General features: G+C 32.2%; 2 protein-coding genes across 3 annotated transcripts; one reads left to right on the forward strand and one right to left on the reverse strand.

Moving 5' to 3' along the window:
• The first annotated feature begins 1,654 nt into the window (after nucleotides 1–1,654).
• On the forward strand, nucleotides 1,655–7,533 carry LOC123918334 (putative ribosome biogenesis ATPase nvl). Of its 2 annotated transcripts, none has more exons than XM_045970352.1 (15): nucleotides 1,655–2,038; nucleotides 2,137–2,258; nucleotides 2,602–2,690; nucleotides 2,791–2,826; nucleotides 2,975–3,068; nucleotides 3,198–3,246; nucleotides 3,358–3,458; nucleotides 3,594–3,658; nucleotides 3,787–4,283; nucleotides 4,362–4,449; nucleotides 4,552–4,695; nucleotides 4,924–5,492; nucleotides 6,706–6,844; nucleotides 6,930–6,998; nucleotides 7,091–7,533. In XM_045970352.1, the coding sequence occupies exons 1-15, from the start codon at nucleotides 1,809–1,811 to the stop codon at nucleotides 7,334–7,336; spliced, it is 2,538 nt and encodes an 845-aa protein (XP_045826308.1). In that variant the 5' UTR covers nucleotides 1,655–1,808; the 3' UTR covers nucleotides 7,337–7,533. The 2 variants fall into 2 exon arrangements, with proteins under 2 accessions (XP_045826308.1, XP_045826309.1); XM_045970353.1 differs by having other exon boundaries at nucleotides 3,204–3,246.
• Nucleotides 7,534–9,151: 1,618 nt separating this feature from the next.
• On the reverse strand, nucleotides 9,152–11,665 carry LOC123913885 (reticulon-like protein B2). The gene is made up of 5 exons (XM_045964784.1): nucleotides 11,129–11,665; nucleotides 10,334–10,514; nucleotides 10,101–10,242; nucleotides 9,706–9,775; nucleotides 9,152–9,560 (listed from the first exon to the last, which is right to left on the reverse strand). The coding sequence occupies exons 1-5, from the start codon at nucleotides 11,337–11,339 to the stop codon at nucleotides 9,391–9,393; spliced, it is 774 nt and encodes a 257-aa protein (XP_045820740.1). The 5' UTR covers nucleotides 11,340–11,665; the 3' UTR covers nucleotides 9,152–9,390.
• Nucleotides 11,666–17,188: the final 5,523 nt, after the last annotated feature.

Below are 17,188 nucleotides of genomic sequence, written 5' to 3' on the forward strand. Positions count from 1 at the left end.
ATGGATCCTTTTATTACAATAGTTTGATCTTGTGATCTAGGACGAGAGTGTGTTAGCGGACCACTTATCTTGATTAGAAAATACCCAGGTGACAAAATAAAAAGTTAAGTGAAAGAAGAATTCCCGGATGAGAAGTCGTTGGTTGTGTCTGAAAGACCGTGGATTGTGGATATATGGCCAACTTCAAGACTTGCAATGTGATTCCGGAAGACTATTCTTGGCAACAATCGCTAAACCCCCAATTATGTCTTTAATTGTTTACATAAGTACTTGTTCCATTTGTGTTGTCATTTACAATCCTTTGTTCCATAATTTTACTTTTAATACTACTAATATACTTTCTAGAAAATATAACAAGTTTTTGTTTGAGGGGTGCAACAGCTCGCAAGAGCTCTGTTGTTGCCTATTACTCCACAAACAAAATAAAACATGATAGATTATATCCAACACCGTTATACTACTATTATTTATGAGTCGAATTTGTTGTTGACACCCGATGTCAAATATTATTTGACATCAAATCCTATTCATTTATTATACTTAATCTAATAACTATTATAATTTGTAGAAAGCAATTAATATAATTACGAAGGAGAATTGACAACAAAATAGGACTATCGATTAGAAACAATTGTCATTGTGTTAAATTTCATTTTAAAATTTAATAATCATGATAAGTTAATATGATGACTAAATATAAAAAAAAAAAAAAAACAAAATTGACATCCTAATCTCCTCGAGAACTTTATTTTTTGTGTTGTAACTTTTAGACAATATATTTATAAAAATACGGAGAAGTAAAATGAAAATTATATGTTTGGACGAAAAGTAAAACATTGTTAGTTTAGCATATAATTTTTATGAGATAATTAAACTTGGGAAGAGAGAAAAATATAGTCCCATAACTCCTAGTTAATGGCAAAAATTGTCAAAATTATTAGGTCGGATGTCGTGATCCGGGTTCGAACCCGAAATATCACAATGATATGAATTTAATTTTAGTGAATTACCATTTTATTAAGATAAAAAAATATATGAGATGAGATTAATAAAACCTTGATCATTAGATCCGACAAAATAAATGTTGATATTTCAATTAACCTAACAATTGGGATTCAGTAGTTTTTTTTTTTTTTTTTGAAGAAGCATTCAGTAGTTTAATTAACTCTCGAGCTATGGATTAAAAAGAGTTAAAAGATCTAAATTCAATTAAACATTTTTTAATTACTATGCCCAACTCATATGAGATACATAATCATTTTATATAGAATAAAATGGGAAGAAACTCATGTGCATCATTTTAAGTGTTTTTGCTATGATTCTTCATATAAAATACATTTTTTGAAGTTATAACAAACTTTAAAAAATTGTACATAAAGTTGAAAAACTATGAGTAGTAGATTATTAAAAATCATACAAAAAACACATAAAAAGAATTCACAAGTTTTTATTTAGTGATACAGAAGAGTATGTAAATAAATAAATAAATCATTGGAACATGCAGCTATCACCTTACTTTAGCCTAAGGATAATACTGTACAAGCCAGAGTAAAGAAAAATAAAATAAAATAAAATAGCAAAACCGAGAAAGTAGTGACACGTAGCAGAGAGTAGAAATGAGTCACCCCGCTTCCTATTTAAAAAACTCATTATTCTGAAACAAAAAACAGTCACAAAAAGCGGGAACAAAACTGATAAACATTAAAAACAGAGCATATCCATTTCCATTTTCATCTCCAACCTGCTTCTCCGCCGCCTTAACTTGAACAAAGAAACAACAACAGTACAGTTATTGATTTAATCAATCAATGGAACAGAAAAGCTTGCTGATATCAGCACTTAGTGTTGGTGTTGGAGTTGGAATTGGATTAGCTTCTGGACAAACTGTTTCTAAATGGGGAGGACCTGCTTATTATTCTTCTTCATCTTCTTCAAACTCTGTTATTACTGCTGATCAAATTCAACATGAAATGCTCCGGTTAATTGTTGATGGCAGAGATAGCAACGTTACTTTCGACAAATTCCCTTATTACCTAAGGCATGCATGCATACTTATGCTTTTGCTAATTAGTTTTTTTATCAAATTAATCAACCTTTGATCTTTCATTATTTTTATACTTGTGCTAATAATTACAGTGAGCAAACACGGGTTTTGTTGACAAGTGCTGCTTATGTTCATTTAAAGCATGCTGAAGTTTCTAAATATACGCGTAATCTTGCTCCTGCTAGTAGAACTATTCTTCTCTCTGGCCCTGCTGGTTAGTTATTCTTTACATCCTCTATTTGTTTTCTGATTAGGGATTCATATATTGTTATCAAAATCTGCAAATTGTATCTCAATTTCAAACAGAATTGAAAGTAATCAATAATAAGAGTCAATTTGTGTACTCACTTTCCTCTCAAATATAAGTAAAGACTAGTATCTGGCTCAATCAAAAATTTGAGCCAGATACTGTTTTTTGCTTATATTTGAGACCGGAGGGAGGATCTATTTTCATTTGTGATCTATAATAAAATTCGATTTGCGATTTGGAGGCTAATAGATTTCCTAATTGATAATTTAAATCTTGATTTCATGATTGATATTTTCATGTCTTAAAGAACTTTACCAACAAGTGCTTGCCAAGGCTTTAGCTCATTACTTTGAGGCCAAGTTGCTTCTCTTGGATTTAACCGACTTTTCATTGAAGGTGAGTGTTACATGTTTTCATTCATTCAAACTCTCTTCAATTTTGTGTTCTTAGTTGTTACTTATGTATATTAATGGTTGATCTGCTGTGATTGCTGCAGGTTCAAAGTAAATATTGTTCTGGCAACAAAGAATATGTAAGACATTCCTAGTTTATCATCTATTATTTTTTCTCATATATGTATGATATGCAAAAAGTACTAGATTACTGATGCTTACAATCATGGATAAATAATTATGATGCTCCTTCCTTCTTCACCTAATTTTTGCTACCTTTGATTGTAGTCTTTCAAAAGATCCACTTCAGAATCAACTTTGGAGAAGCTATCTGATCTATTTGGATCATTTTCAATCTTTCAACAAAGAGAGGAACCTAAAGGTACACCGAATAGCTTAACATCTTCAAATCCATGGTGAAGAGCTAGATTCATAATCAACCAAAAGCTGAGTTGTTTACAATTGATTAAAAGGACCATTAAATCAACATTACTGACCACAGGCAAATTAGTTGCAGGAAAAATGCGCAGGCAAAGCAGTGGAATGGACCTACAATCAATGTAAGTAGAGTGCATGAACTAACTATATTCTGACTATAAGAACCAATATTACTTCCCTGCTATTTTATTTTATATTATATTATTACTTAGTATTTATATTTCGATTTGCAGGGGTAATGAAGCATCTTGTAATCCTCCAAAGCTCCGTAGGAACGCTTCTTCGTCTTCAAATATCAGTGGCCTTACTTCGCAAAGCAATCCTACAAATTCAGGTATGTTTTCATCATGTTTTCCTGAATCAGTACAATTTGAAGTTACAATTTACTATAATTCGATATCTTTTTGAGTGAGAACTAGACCAATGCACAGTAAAATCATTATAGTAGTACCTTAAAATCTCCTTTCAGCTCCTTTGAAGCGCACGGCCAGCTGGTCTTTCGATGAAAAACTACTTATACAGTCTCTTTACAAGGTAATGTTACATTTAATCATATAGCGATTTCAGCATCAGATCATTCCCGTGTTTTCCGAAACTAGACAAGGTATACATATTCATCCGCGAAGATATATTGATTTGATAATTGGAAGTATTAATTGCAGGTTCTAGTGTCTGTATCTAAAACCTATCCAACTGTGCTATATCTGAGGGATGTTGATAGGTTATTATGTAGATCACAGAAGATATATAACATGTTCCAAAACATGTTGAAGAAACTCTCTGGACCAATTCTGATTCTTGGTTCGCGAGTTCTAGATTCTAGTAATGAATTTGAAGAGCCGGATGAGAAACTTACTTTGCTCTTCCCGTACGATATAGAAATCAGACCTCCAGAAGATGAAACACATCTTGTCAGCTGGAAGTCTCAATTGGAAGAGGATATGAAGATGATACAAGTTCAGGATAACAAGAATCATATCACGGAAGTGCTTGCAGCCAATGATCTCGATTGCGATGACTTGGATTCCATCTGTGTGGAAGACACGATGGTTCTCAGTAACTATATAGAAGAGATTATTGTGTCAGCGATCTCTCATCATTTGATGAAAAACAAAGACCTTGAATATAGAAATGGAAAGCTAATTATTTCTTGCAATAGGTGAGATTGCAAGTTAATTGCATGAAACATGAACCTATGTATACTTAATATACTTACTTATGGATGCTTGTGAAACAGTTTGTCGCATGCATTGGGTATATTCCGAAAGGGGAAATTCAGTGGAAGTGATACATCAAAATTGGAAGATCAAGCTCCAAAATCTGAGGTTTGCACTACTAGTTATGTTTGTTCATCAAGTTTAGAACAAAAACTACTAACTACTTTGTACTAATATGCGTATATTGTTCTTTCTCGTGTGAACATGTAGATTCCAAGCGTAGTAGAAACTGTTGCTAAACCAGCAGCGAAGGCTGAAAGTGCTGCTGCTCCGGAAAAAAAGGCTGAAGCAGAAATATCAACTCTAGGGGCAAAGACAGGTGTTGAAAAATCAGTTCCACCATCTAAAGCTCCCGTAAGCCTTTTTTTAATCAAAACTACGTAATTAAAACTTCATCTATTCGATTATTGTTTCATCATGAAGCTTAGTACTTTGGTGGATACCATTGTATTGGTGACGACTTCATAACTTAGGGTTTAGGAACACCCTATTCGGTTCTGTTGACTCCTCTTTCTTTTTTCTGTTCTTGTGTTATGCAATTTGAATTTCACTTCAACATTTGCTGTATATATGCACTTGCAGGACGTTGCTCCTGATAACGAATTTGAGAAGCGAATAAGGCCTGAAGTTATACCAGCAAATGAGATCGATGTCACATTCGCTGATATTGGTGCCTTAGAAGAGACAAAGGAATCCCTTCAAGAACTAGTAATGCTTCCTCTCCGAAGGCCGGACCTTTTCACCGGAGGACTTCTAAAGCCATGCAGAGGAATATTGCTATTTGGACCTCCTGGAACTGGGAAGACAATGCTAGCAAAGGCCATTGCAAAAGAAGCTGGAGCAAGTTTCATTAATGTGTCTATGTCTACAATCACATCTAAATGGTTTGGTGAAGATGAGAAGAATGTTCGCGCTTTATTCACACTTGCAGCCAAAGTCTCTCCAACTATTATATTTGTCGATGAGGTTGATAGCATGCTCGGGCAACGAACAAGAGTTGGGGAGCATGAAGCCATGCGGAAAATAAAGAATGAATTTATGTCTCATTGGGATGGGCTCACGACAAAACAAGGAGAGCGCATCCTTGTTCTTGCAGCAACCAATAGGCCATTTGACCTGGATGAAGCTATTATAAGGCGATTCGAAAGGAGGTACCATTATTTTACTATACCACTAGATTTATTCCTTCTTCATGTATCTTTGTCGCATTATTCCATCTTCATCGCATTATTCCATCTTCATCATCCACTTCCTATAGTTAATTTATGGAATAAACCATCAATTTAGGCTATTTTTGGGAAAAATAAGCTATAAGCTACTTGATAGCTCATAAGCTAGCTAATAGCTGAAAAGCTAGCTTATAGCTGAAAAGCTAGTAGAATAAAATTAAAGTGTTTGACAAATTTAGCTGTTGTAAGTACAAAATGACATAAAAGTACATGGTTAGTGAGTAGTTTTTTTTTTCGATCTTATACAGTGTTAGTGGGTAGTTATTATAATTTTTTTAAAAAAATAAAACTAATAAGGGTAAATATGGAATAAAATGTAAAATGCTATAAGCTATAAGCTCATACACTACTTGAAATAGCATCTCAAAAAATGTTATAAGCTAATTACAGAAGCTCGTTACCGAGGGACGGACATAGAGGGTGGCAAGCAGGGGCTAAGGCCCCTCCCTCATCTATATGATTATCATATTATAATGATAGGTTAGTATAGTTATCAACTTATCATATTCATATATTGTTGGATTAGTAAAGGCCTAATAGCCACCATCACTTTCAAAGAACTACCAGATTTAATTAATATTTTGATTATATATATTTATTATACTAGTTTGCTAAAGTCCAAATTTAAGATGAATTTATGAGATGAAGTTAGACGTTTACTATTAAGATAAACAATGTAATATTGTATTTAATTATTATATTTTTTTTACTAAATGTATTATTGTATTTAATTATTTGTTATTGAATATATTTAACTATTATATATTTATTTATTGTCGTGTTAATACAACTCAATTGGTAGCTGTAGGCATTAACTTATGGAGGGATCCAGATTTAAATTTTAGGTTCTCTACTTTTCCACACTTACTTAAACACTTAAGGTGTATGAATCTAATTACTAGACTATTTGACCAAAAAGTAAATAATTTATTTATTATTTTAATTTTCGGCCCCCCGTTACATAAGTTTCTGGATCCGTCCCTATCGTTACCAAACACTTCACATTTTTATCAAACAAGTTTATAAGTTAGTCCAATAAGCTATAAGCTAGCTTATTTGACTTACCAAACAGTGACTTAATCCTTCAACTTTCATTCTCTCTCTTAGTTGATCATTCAAATCTGTTGTAATGCAGAATTATGGTAGGACTACCATCTGTTGAGAACAGGGAAAAGATTTTAAGGAGACTTTTGGGAAAAGAAAAGGTGGACAAGGAAATTGATTTTAAGGAACTTGCCACCATGACAGAAGGATATACCGGAAGTGATCTAAAGGTTTTTTGTTTAATATTTTCTGATATTGTTTTCAATGGACATGACTATGTATTTGATCTTTACTGTCATTAACTTTTCAATGCAGAACTTTTGCACAACTGCTGCTTATCGACCTGTTCGAGAGTTGATTCAGCAAGAGAGATTAAAGGATCTGGTAATCCTAGAATTTCTTTTTAACAACTTGTATAATCCTCTAATTATGTTCATTATATGACTTGTTACATGCTGGTTATGTTTTTTTAACAGGATAAGAAAAAGAAAGCTACGAAGGAAAAAAGCAAAAATACCGAAGACGAAGCGAAGGAGGAAGTTCAAAAAGAAAGAGTTATTACCCTAAGGCCATTGAATATGCAGGATTTCAAAGAGGCCAAGAAACAAGTTGCTGCAAGCTTTTCTGCTGAGGGTGCTGGGATGGGTGAATTGACTCAGTGGAATGAGTTGTATGGAGAAGGTGGTACTAGGAAGCAAAAGCAATTGTCATATTTCCTGTGAAAACTATCCATGATGAAGAGAAAGAGTGTGCGTGTGTGTGTGTGAGATTTTTACTAAGTTATTTATGTCTATATTTTCCAATGATAACTTTGTTATTTTGTCCATTGCCACGAATATAATTAGTTACTAAGGGTAATATATTTTTTTATATAAATGATCGTTGGTGTTTGTCTATTAGCATTTTGTATGATGTTCAAATTTACTACTACAGGTTTTCAATTATAGTTGCAAGGTTTATAATACAAATAAAACCAAAAAACAACACAGATTCAGAGGGGAAATTCAAATTCAGTAACCAAATGAATTTATTATACTCCAAATAGACCAAGTATATCAATTATCTAATGAATCTAGGGTATTAAGAATTTATTTATGAATCTTATCATTTATTTAAAGAATAGTTTATTGAATTTTATATATTTGAAGAGCTATTAACTATTTTTACGTAAAAGAAAGTTCATGCAGAGCCGAAGTTCGAACCCCGATCAATCCACTTATTCACTTTAAAGTGAAATTTCTAGTCACTAGACAAAAAAAAAGCTTCCATAAAAGAGATGGACAGTCGATATATAACTAATTTTTAAGCTCTACGACTCAGCACCTCAACAAAGATTATTAAATATTCTCACTATATTATTTATTATATTTTAACAATTATTTATTTATTTTAATACTATTTATTGAGTGGAATCAGCAAATAAATAAAAAGTTTTACATAAAGAACCATTTTCTGCACAAAATTATAAATAAGTACTACACTTACTAGTTACTACTATAGGGTCGTCTAACAAGACGAGTTTTTTTTTATGATAAAAAGTTTATCTCATTTCATTCAAAATAACGTCAAAATTACATATTGCTATATATTGGTATATGGATAAAATTATAAAAATCATCTAGAGAACATTCCCTAACAAGACCAGTTAATTGTTAGTATTTTCTGAACATTAAGCATGTACATGGCAGCTTATAAAAAAAAAAAAACATGTACATGGCAGAAACTGCTAGCATTAGTTGTACCCCCGATTTATTACAATTTTGTTAGATGAGATGTTTTGGTGAATAATTATGCATTTGTTTACTTTCATGCATTTGGATATGCAGTAACTTTATACCTAAAAAAAAATGCCATAACTAATTAAGAAAAAAAATGCTTACTACCGACATAAGGAAAAACAATTTTTTTTACAGAAAAATAATGTATAACAAGAAATGCGTCAAAATTGGCACGAGATATCCACAGTTTTAACAACTATAGATGCTGACCGAGTCAATTGGGTAGTTTAGAAGATAAATTAACTTCATGAGCACCACCATAACTTTCTTATAAGAAAAAAAATGCTTGATGGAAACAGTCAACGCTAAACAAAACAAAAAATGTTCAAATTAAGTACTCCATCCGGTACTATATATAAGAAAGATTTTACTTTTTAGATTCATTGTAGAATGAATGTATTTGGACTATATTATTGACTATATACATCAATTCGACAATGAATCTAAAAAGTCAACTTTCTCTTATGTATAGGACCAGACCGGAGGGAGTATAATTTTAGCAACCCTCACAAAGAGCAAATGGGTCGTATGATCATACATACTAGTACATATCGCAAGAATGCATTCTCAACAGTGCAGTGCAAAATTCAGTATGTTAAAAACACAATTCCTAAAACCACTCCATAGAAGCAGATAACCTCGGATTTATGATTACCCCAAGTCGTGGTTGTTTGACTTGATAGGAAACCTGTCTAACATCTATGAGATTACCAGTGTTGGGAGCTATAAATACTACAGACTCCTATGAAAACATTCAAGTGCAGAAAGTAATATATTCATGATGTAAAATACAACACAACAGCAAGTCAACCATAAGCATATAAGATATTCCAAGACTTACATGTAAGCAGCACAAAAACATATAAAGCATTCTTCGGACAATGTCTACTAACAAACCCTAAAAAAATAAAAATTATAACATCACAGGGTTTAAACTGATGATGAATCCGAATGTAACAGCATCAATGAAACCCAACTACAACATACTTGTCAGCACTTCAATCTTTCTTTTTGTCTTTCAAAGGTCCTTTGGGAATCTTGCTCAAAACCTTTTCATCAAACACAGCATACTGCTTCTTGAACTCAGCAAGTGCCTTCTCACCAAAAGAGTCCACCTTATCTTCATACTTCTCATAAAGCACAGGTACAGTGTGTAGTAAAACAAAAGCTGTTTCCACAAAATTATGAGCAGACAACAAATTACATTACAGAACAATAGCATACTTAGTGTATATACAAACATACACGACACAAATTAAACTCGAACTTTCATGGAAGTTAAATGTCAATAAAACAAGAGGGCATTTCATTACCTATGTAGAACAATGTCAAGAAGTTGGTCCAACTCCCAACAATGGACAAAACCCATAATCCAGCAATCACCTAACCAATACAAAACAAAATTCACAATTAGTACCAGCTATGAAGTAGAAATTAGCATAATACAAATACTACTCAACATCATTACAGAGCACATGTCCTCCTGCCTTTATTCAGCAGCAGAAAATTGCCAATTTATCAATTGCCCATGATGCCACTTAGCAATGCAAATGTACAACAAAGATGTCAATTGCAGTATTAAACACCCCAGGACATATATATTTGATGGTAAATCCCACCCACCCCATTTAATCAAAACCAATTTCTATAAGGATGGAGCACATGCAACAAATGACAACAAAACGATGACAAGGGGAAATCAACATACTGAGAGAAACTTTTTGAGATCCCTTCCAGAAGCAATATCCCTTAATAGAGCAAAAGCCCGATTGAGCTCAATTCTAAGAGCAGAGGCAATCTGTAAAACAGGCTCCTCAGGAATGTGCACCTGTGGGATCTTTGGTGGTGACCTAAACAAAATCAAAACATGAAAACTTAATCAACTAACAGAATGTGAAACATATCAAAAGGCCAATCAGAATAACAGTAAAAGCACATTACTTGTTGATGAAAGTGGATGCATTTGACCACAAGAACAACACTGCTAGAGCAAGTATTGCCAAGTGGGAAATCAAAGTCAGGAGGTGGTATTCAAGCAATTCAAAGAGAACCCATAAAACTGTTGCCACTCCAAGGGTTGTTGCTGATATCTTCTTATTTCTCCATAGAAAAACATCAGCAGCTGTTCCATAACAAGCCATCCAATTTACAGTACAAACATTAATTTAAATTCAAAAGGGAATGCATGCCAGAAAAAATAAATTCAAAAAACCATGTCATAATCATAATTTAAGATTACAATTTACATTAATTTACTATGAAGGTAAATCATCTCATCATGTTAGTCTTGAGTCTTGACAATTTAATTTCAGTAAAAATGCAAAATTTACAGTACACAAATATATACAGCCACAATCCCAGCTAGGAAACTCGATCTTCAACAGTTCATGATTAATTAGGGGGAAATTTGGGGAAAATAGCATAAGAGGTGAACAGTGTATTGTAGATCTAAACCCCAAACTTTGTGCATACAAGTTTGATTTTGATTTTTTTTGTTCAGATTTAAACAAATTAAAAAACGAACAAAGAAACAAAAACTACAATCAGAAAGACCAAGATCTGACTAAACCCTAGACTCAGTAAACCCCAACTAAAAAATTGAAGAACAAGAATCAAATTTCTGAATCCATACAACTACTATAGCATAAATTGAAAGCGATTAACTTCAAAATTAGACAGAACAAGTAGAACAACAAATTAAAGAATAGCAAAAGAAGAAAAAATATAATCGCATACGTTTTCCACCACCAAGAACATTGTGAAGAGGCTTTTCTCTGCCGAAAAGCCTGAAAACCTTGTTCTTAAGGGAAGTAGGAGAAGAAGTCTTCTTCTCTTTCTCGTTGTCTGAATCAGATGAAGATGAAGAATCGTGGTCATGGAGTTTTCCTGAAATCTTCTCCAACAAAGATTCACTCTTTACTTCTTCGTGTTCTTGATGATCAGCCATGTTAATCTCTCAGTTTTGAAATCGGCGATTGTGAAATTAAAAACCCTAAATTGAAGATTCCGATGGAAGAAGAATCTGGAAGGAATAAGAAACTCCTCTCTCAAGTGTGTGAAAAAGCAAAACTAAGCTTTTACTTCGGTTTCTATCGCTAAAATAGGGAAAGTGTGATTGTGGTAGATGTAATCTTCACCGTTTATTTTTGTGACCCGATTTATTAATGGTTCGGATCTTTATTCGGAAAGTAAACCCACCTGAAAATGCAACTTAATCTCTCGTTTCACTAACGCCAAAGGGGCCCAAAGCCGTTTTAAAAATTAAACTAAAATCTCGTATTTTATTTTTTATTTTTTTAAATGAAAATGCTTGGAATTTAGACGCGTGGCGCAAAAAGCGTAATCTGTGCTTGAGAATCACACACGCGGTTAAGCAAACAAAAAATTGTGATTTCAGCACACACAGTACTCCAACACGTAGTAGTCATGTGTGGGGACCGGTTGATTTTATTACTAGATTCCCGTTTCAAATAGATTTTGATTTATTAATTATTTTATTTGATGCATTTTGTTTTCTTAATGCTTTTGTATATTTGAGATTTGATAATTCAAAATTCAGAAAGTTAATATATGGTCAATGATAGTTATTTAAAATTTAAACTCGTATTCTTTTAAATTTGAATTTATTTTTAATGGAACAAGTTTTGGTCGGATTTTTTTTAAAATTTATGACCGAACTCAAAATTATCAAAATCATTTTCTTTAGTTGGTTCAGCGGTGATTGACGTTGAACCAGATTCAACTTGTGGTAAAAATCACTTTCCTTATGTCTACAAAACGAAAATAGATATTTTGTTTTTATTGGTATAAAGTTGTTAGATAAATAACATTAAATTATCGAGAAATAATGTAAAATAAATCTAATTATTAGTTTTCTTATCTAAAAAATTTTGCACGTTAAAGAGAGTTTAGCTCAGTTGATAAGAACACCTCATATATCATGCAGAGTCAAAGTTTAAATCTCAAACACTCTACTTTATAGTAATTAGGCCACTGGACGAAAGAAAAAAATAATATATATATATATATATATATATATATATATATATATACACGAATAATAACAAAAACACAGGATGTTGACACCAACTGTTAATAATAACAATAGATGTGGAATGAATGAAGCATTGAAATTTTCAATGTACATAAACTTAGCACTTAAGAAAAGTGGAGTCAGCAGCAACGGTGGTAGAAAATTTTGAAGGGGAAGAAGAGATTTGTCCTATTTAGATTATCTTATTTTCGAGCTTATGAGTTTATGCAATTTTTATGTATTATTATAAGTTTATTAAAATAATTTATGATAAAATAGCTTATAAAAATATAATTTCCCGTAATATGAACTTAAAAAATATTATAAAACCTAACTTATACTACACATAAACTGTTTACATAAACTAAAAAATAAACTAATCCAAACATCACCGTATTAAGGAGTAAGGACCTGATCAACATGTAATCGAAGATAAGATTCTTAGTTCTTAGTTCTAGCAGATGTGAGAGAAAAATAGACAAATAGAAGAATCTTCACGGTAGGGCATGCAAAGCAAAAGTGGGCCCCGCAAACGTGATAAGTGTCCCACTTGATTGGGCCTGTGGGCCGACCAACGTCAATTCAATTAGCCCACTGATTATTGGTTTCGTCGTATTGATTCGCATTCGCTATAGAGTTTCATGTTTCAAAATGAATACAAATAGTAGGCATTAGGATTGGTATGATGAGGAGTTTGGATAGTATATATGGGGTTATGAGTTTGATTCACTATCCTATTGTAAACCATAAAATAAATACAAATGGTAGTATTTTTTATTTTTCGGTTTTGAAAATAAACAAACAAATAGATTCATCAAATAAATTATGTATTTAGAAGTGGTTTAAAATACTTTTTTTTAATATGAGACGAAATGATAAAGTTATTAAAAGTCGCACACATAAAATAGACAAACGAAATGACAATATATATTTTATTTGATAAACTTAAAAAAAATAACTTTGGTTATATTTAATATTGGAGTGAGTACAATAATATTGATGATATTAACAAGAAACTAGGACATATACATAACTATACCTATCATGACAAAGACAATAATCATATAAGAGATGACCCATGTGTAAAATTTACGGTTGAAGGAAAGGTATACCTTTGCCACCCTGTTTTTATTGAATTTTTACGACAAAAAGTATAAGAAACACATGGTAAAGCTTATATTCAATGCCTAATTTGTTGTGTTTTTTTTAGAATAAATAACTTATAGTGAGCAGGGTAAAATATTCATAGCTTTTAGCCTTTTACTCCACACAGACTCGCAATTTTGTTTGAAAATGGTATTATAGTTTGATTTCAATTTCATTTTCCTTTTCTATCCTTTATTATTGAACACCAAAATTCTTAATTATTTTTTACCGGCAAATTGTTTGGAGAGGGAGGAGGTTCATAAAAAGTAATAGAAACCTAGTTTTGGACACCTACAGAAAATTTGGTAGTCAACATCTTAAAAATTTAAATTTTAGTCTTTTTAATACATTTTTTTTTCTTTCCTTTTTTAGTTCTTTAACTAATGCTCCAGAAGGACTAGTTAGCAAGGCCAAACAATATTAATATCCCCACTAAAAAAAGTACACAACTCAGAATTTTTGAATTCGAACACGGATGATAGTATTTAACCTAACAATATTAATATCGACAATTGAGTTGGGTTTAACTCACATTCCAAAACTAATTTACCAAACTATCATGGGAAACTAGCTATATGGAATTAGAAGGACGTACTCCCTCCGTCCCAAAAAGAATGACCCAGTTGACCGAAACACGCATGCCAATGCATAACTTTGGCGACTAATATCTTTAATTGTATAATAGTAAAAATTATAAAAAATTGATATTTTGAAAATACTCATCGAGACGAATCTAACAACATCTTATATGTTAATATTTATTTTTATTTATTAGTAGAAAAATATGGTCAAAACAATATATATGAATAGTGCATATATTCAAAATGGGTCATTCTTTTTGGGACGGAGGGAGTACAATGAAAGTTTCTTTCTTTCTTTTTTTGACGAATGACATGCAATGAAAGCTGGAAAGGATTAACCCCTGATTACTTTTGTGCCCCCTCAGATTAAGACCAGCCCTTTACAGACTCTAACCCAAACAAACATAAAGGAAATATGGCCCCATTTCCAACCTTGTTTGTGACAGACCTCACACCCCCCAGCGAAAAAGATCAAAAGCACACAAGTTACTTCAAAGAACAAACATGCACTATGATTTGTGAACAAATGAAAAAACAAGACAAACAAAGAGAACCAAAAGCATACAATAAAGTGAAATTGCACATTAAAGAACCAATGGGAAAAATCCCACGGTGTAATGAAATATTTATACAATAAAGTGAAATCATCTTGAGAAAAATATGATGAGGTGGTATGAAATGAAGGCGCCTCAAATGAATTAGTTCTATTGTTTGCATATTTATATGAATTAGTTCTATCCTTTATACAATGAGTGGAATTAAATGTAACATGATGAAATGAAATATTACATCCTCTTCTGCCATTCTGTTACATCCTCTCTACTTTGGATTTGGATCCTCTCCAATTATTATCTCAGGTTTGATTTTTAAAGTGATCAACTCACATTCATTTCAATCGATTAGAGAATGGGTCTTGGAAAGAGTGTTGAAAATCAATTATTCCTAGCATTTCTTAGAGCATGATTATAGGTAGTTTATACAATTTTACCGAAAACTTTGTGTCAAAGCATAACCGATAATTGGCTTCCCCTATCTATCCTAAATTACTAATCGTCTCTCTGCACACCAACGTTTCTTTAAGGTTTTGTTGGAGTAAAACATAATATAAAATTAAAATCATACATTTACAAAGCTACTTTGCGGATCTGGTGGGAACTAATTTAGAATTTTTATGAGTTGTCGGGATATTTAACAAATGTAGTTAAATTGTTTAAATAATTGGGAAGTGTAAAATAATATAAAAAATTAAGTGGGACTAATGGATATGAATGCTCTTATGCATCATTTGTGTGACCCTTGCAGGGGTGTTGGAGAGAGTGGTCAAACGCTCTTTCTGATACTCACATAAAGTGGTAAAACTCACATAAATTTTATCCAATTAGAAAGTAAGTGTTAGAGAAAGTGTTAAAAATAAAGTAGTGAAACTCACATAAATTCAGTTAGCAACTATATGAATATTATAAGGTCGGTGTTCGAATTTCAGATTTTCTATTTTTCCACTCTAAAAATGTGAATCTAGCCACTAAACTACACGACGACAAATGAAATTTCCTAAAGAATACTCTACATACAATTAATTGAAGATAAACTAGTCAAAGAGTAACCAAGGTGCATGGATTATATCGTTATCTACCCTACCATGTATGAGACATGTGGATTAATGTAAGATACAATAATACTTTATCTTGGTATTTCATCACATATTCACATATCTTAACTTGCATAGAATTTTAGAGACGTCAAGGATACAGAGTAAACATAAACATAGAAAGGCTAGAACGAACAGTAACATAAATTTGAATGTGAGCTGTAAAGTTGGAGAGAGATAGATTACCTTAATGAACTCTGAAACAAATAGATGCAGAAGGAAGAGAAAGCAGAACAGGCGTGAGAAGCAAATGAATGAACCATGTTATTTTATTCGTATCTTTTCTTTTGTGTAGTCTTTTGGTTGTAAAAATTGGATCAATTATTTGTCCCTTGTAGGTTGGATTATGAACTTATGATATTTTTGGTTTATATATTAAGTGGCAATTGACATAAAAGCCATATCAATTGGTGTTTGTATGCAAATGATTACATGATTGGAAATTGGGTGTTATGGTAATTTGACAATGGAGAAGAATGAACCGATTAGGTAGAAGAAGATTCGGCAATGAAATTGAGAGGGAACATTTAACGAATATGCGTTTGCTATACCCCTTGGCTTATTGCATAGCGCGGTTCATATGTAGTCACCGATGTTTTCTCTTCGGGCCTCCCGTGTTTCTTTTATACCCCCAAATATTCTAATTTTGCGCTTGATAAAAACTTCGGTTCGCAGAAACCGAATTTTTTTTAGTACAAATTCAGAGTAAAATTCGATTTTTATAAACCGAAATTTGTTTTCAAGGCAAAAAAAAACTTCGGTTTCTATAAACCGAAGTTTTTTGCAAGGGCAAAATTGGAAATTCAGGGGGTATAAAAGAATCACGGGGGGCCCGAAGAGAAAATATCGTAGTCACCACCATAATGCAGATATTTGGTTAGGAGGCCCAATCCAACCAAACTGGATTTAATGTTGCCCACATTCATAAGCCCAACTCATAAAACCATGATAATTTCTCTTTCCACCCCCAAATTTATCTTTTTGCGCAGAAAATTTTGGAAAATGTTTTCCAATTTTTTTTTTTTAGAAATTTACACTGAAAAAAATCAAAAAATGTTTTCCAAATTTTTTTATGTATTTTGCGCAAAATACATAGAAAAACTAAGTTCGTGGATAAGACACCCTTAGAGTATATGACAAAAGAAGAGCATGTATTTTTTTATGGCAGAGAGACTCCCAAATAAAAAGCTTTGCTTCATTAGCTGATCCTGATTTGGCTAGAAAATCGGCATAAGAGTTCCATTCCCTCAAGGAATTAATTAAAGAGACTTCTCATTACACTTTAAAAAGGGTAAAATATCATTTACTTGTTTCAATTCAAATTCAGTATAGACTAAATGACATTAATGTTTTCAACATTGCAGATCCAAATACATATTATTTCGGAC

Source organism: Trifolium pratense, linkage group LG3 (genome assembly GCF_020283565.1).
Source record: "Trifolium pratense cultivar HEN17-A07 linkage group LG3, ARS_RC_1.1, whole genome shotgun sequence".
NCBI lineage: Eukaryota > Viridiplantae > Streptophyta > Magnoliopsida > Fabales > Fabaceae > Trifolium > Trifolium pratense.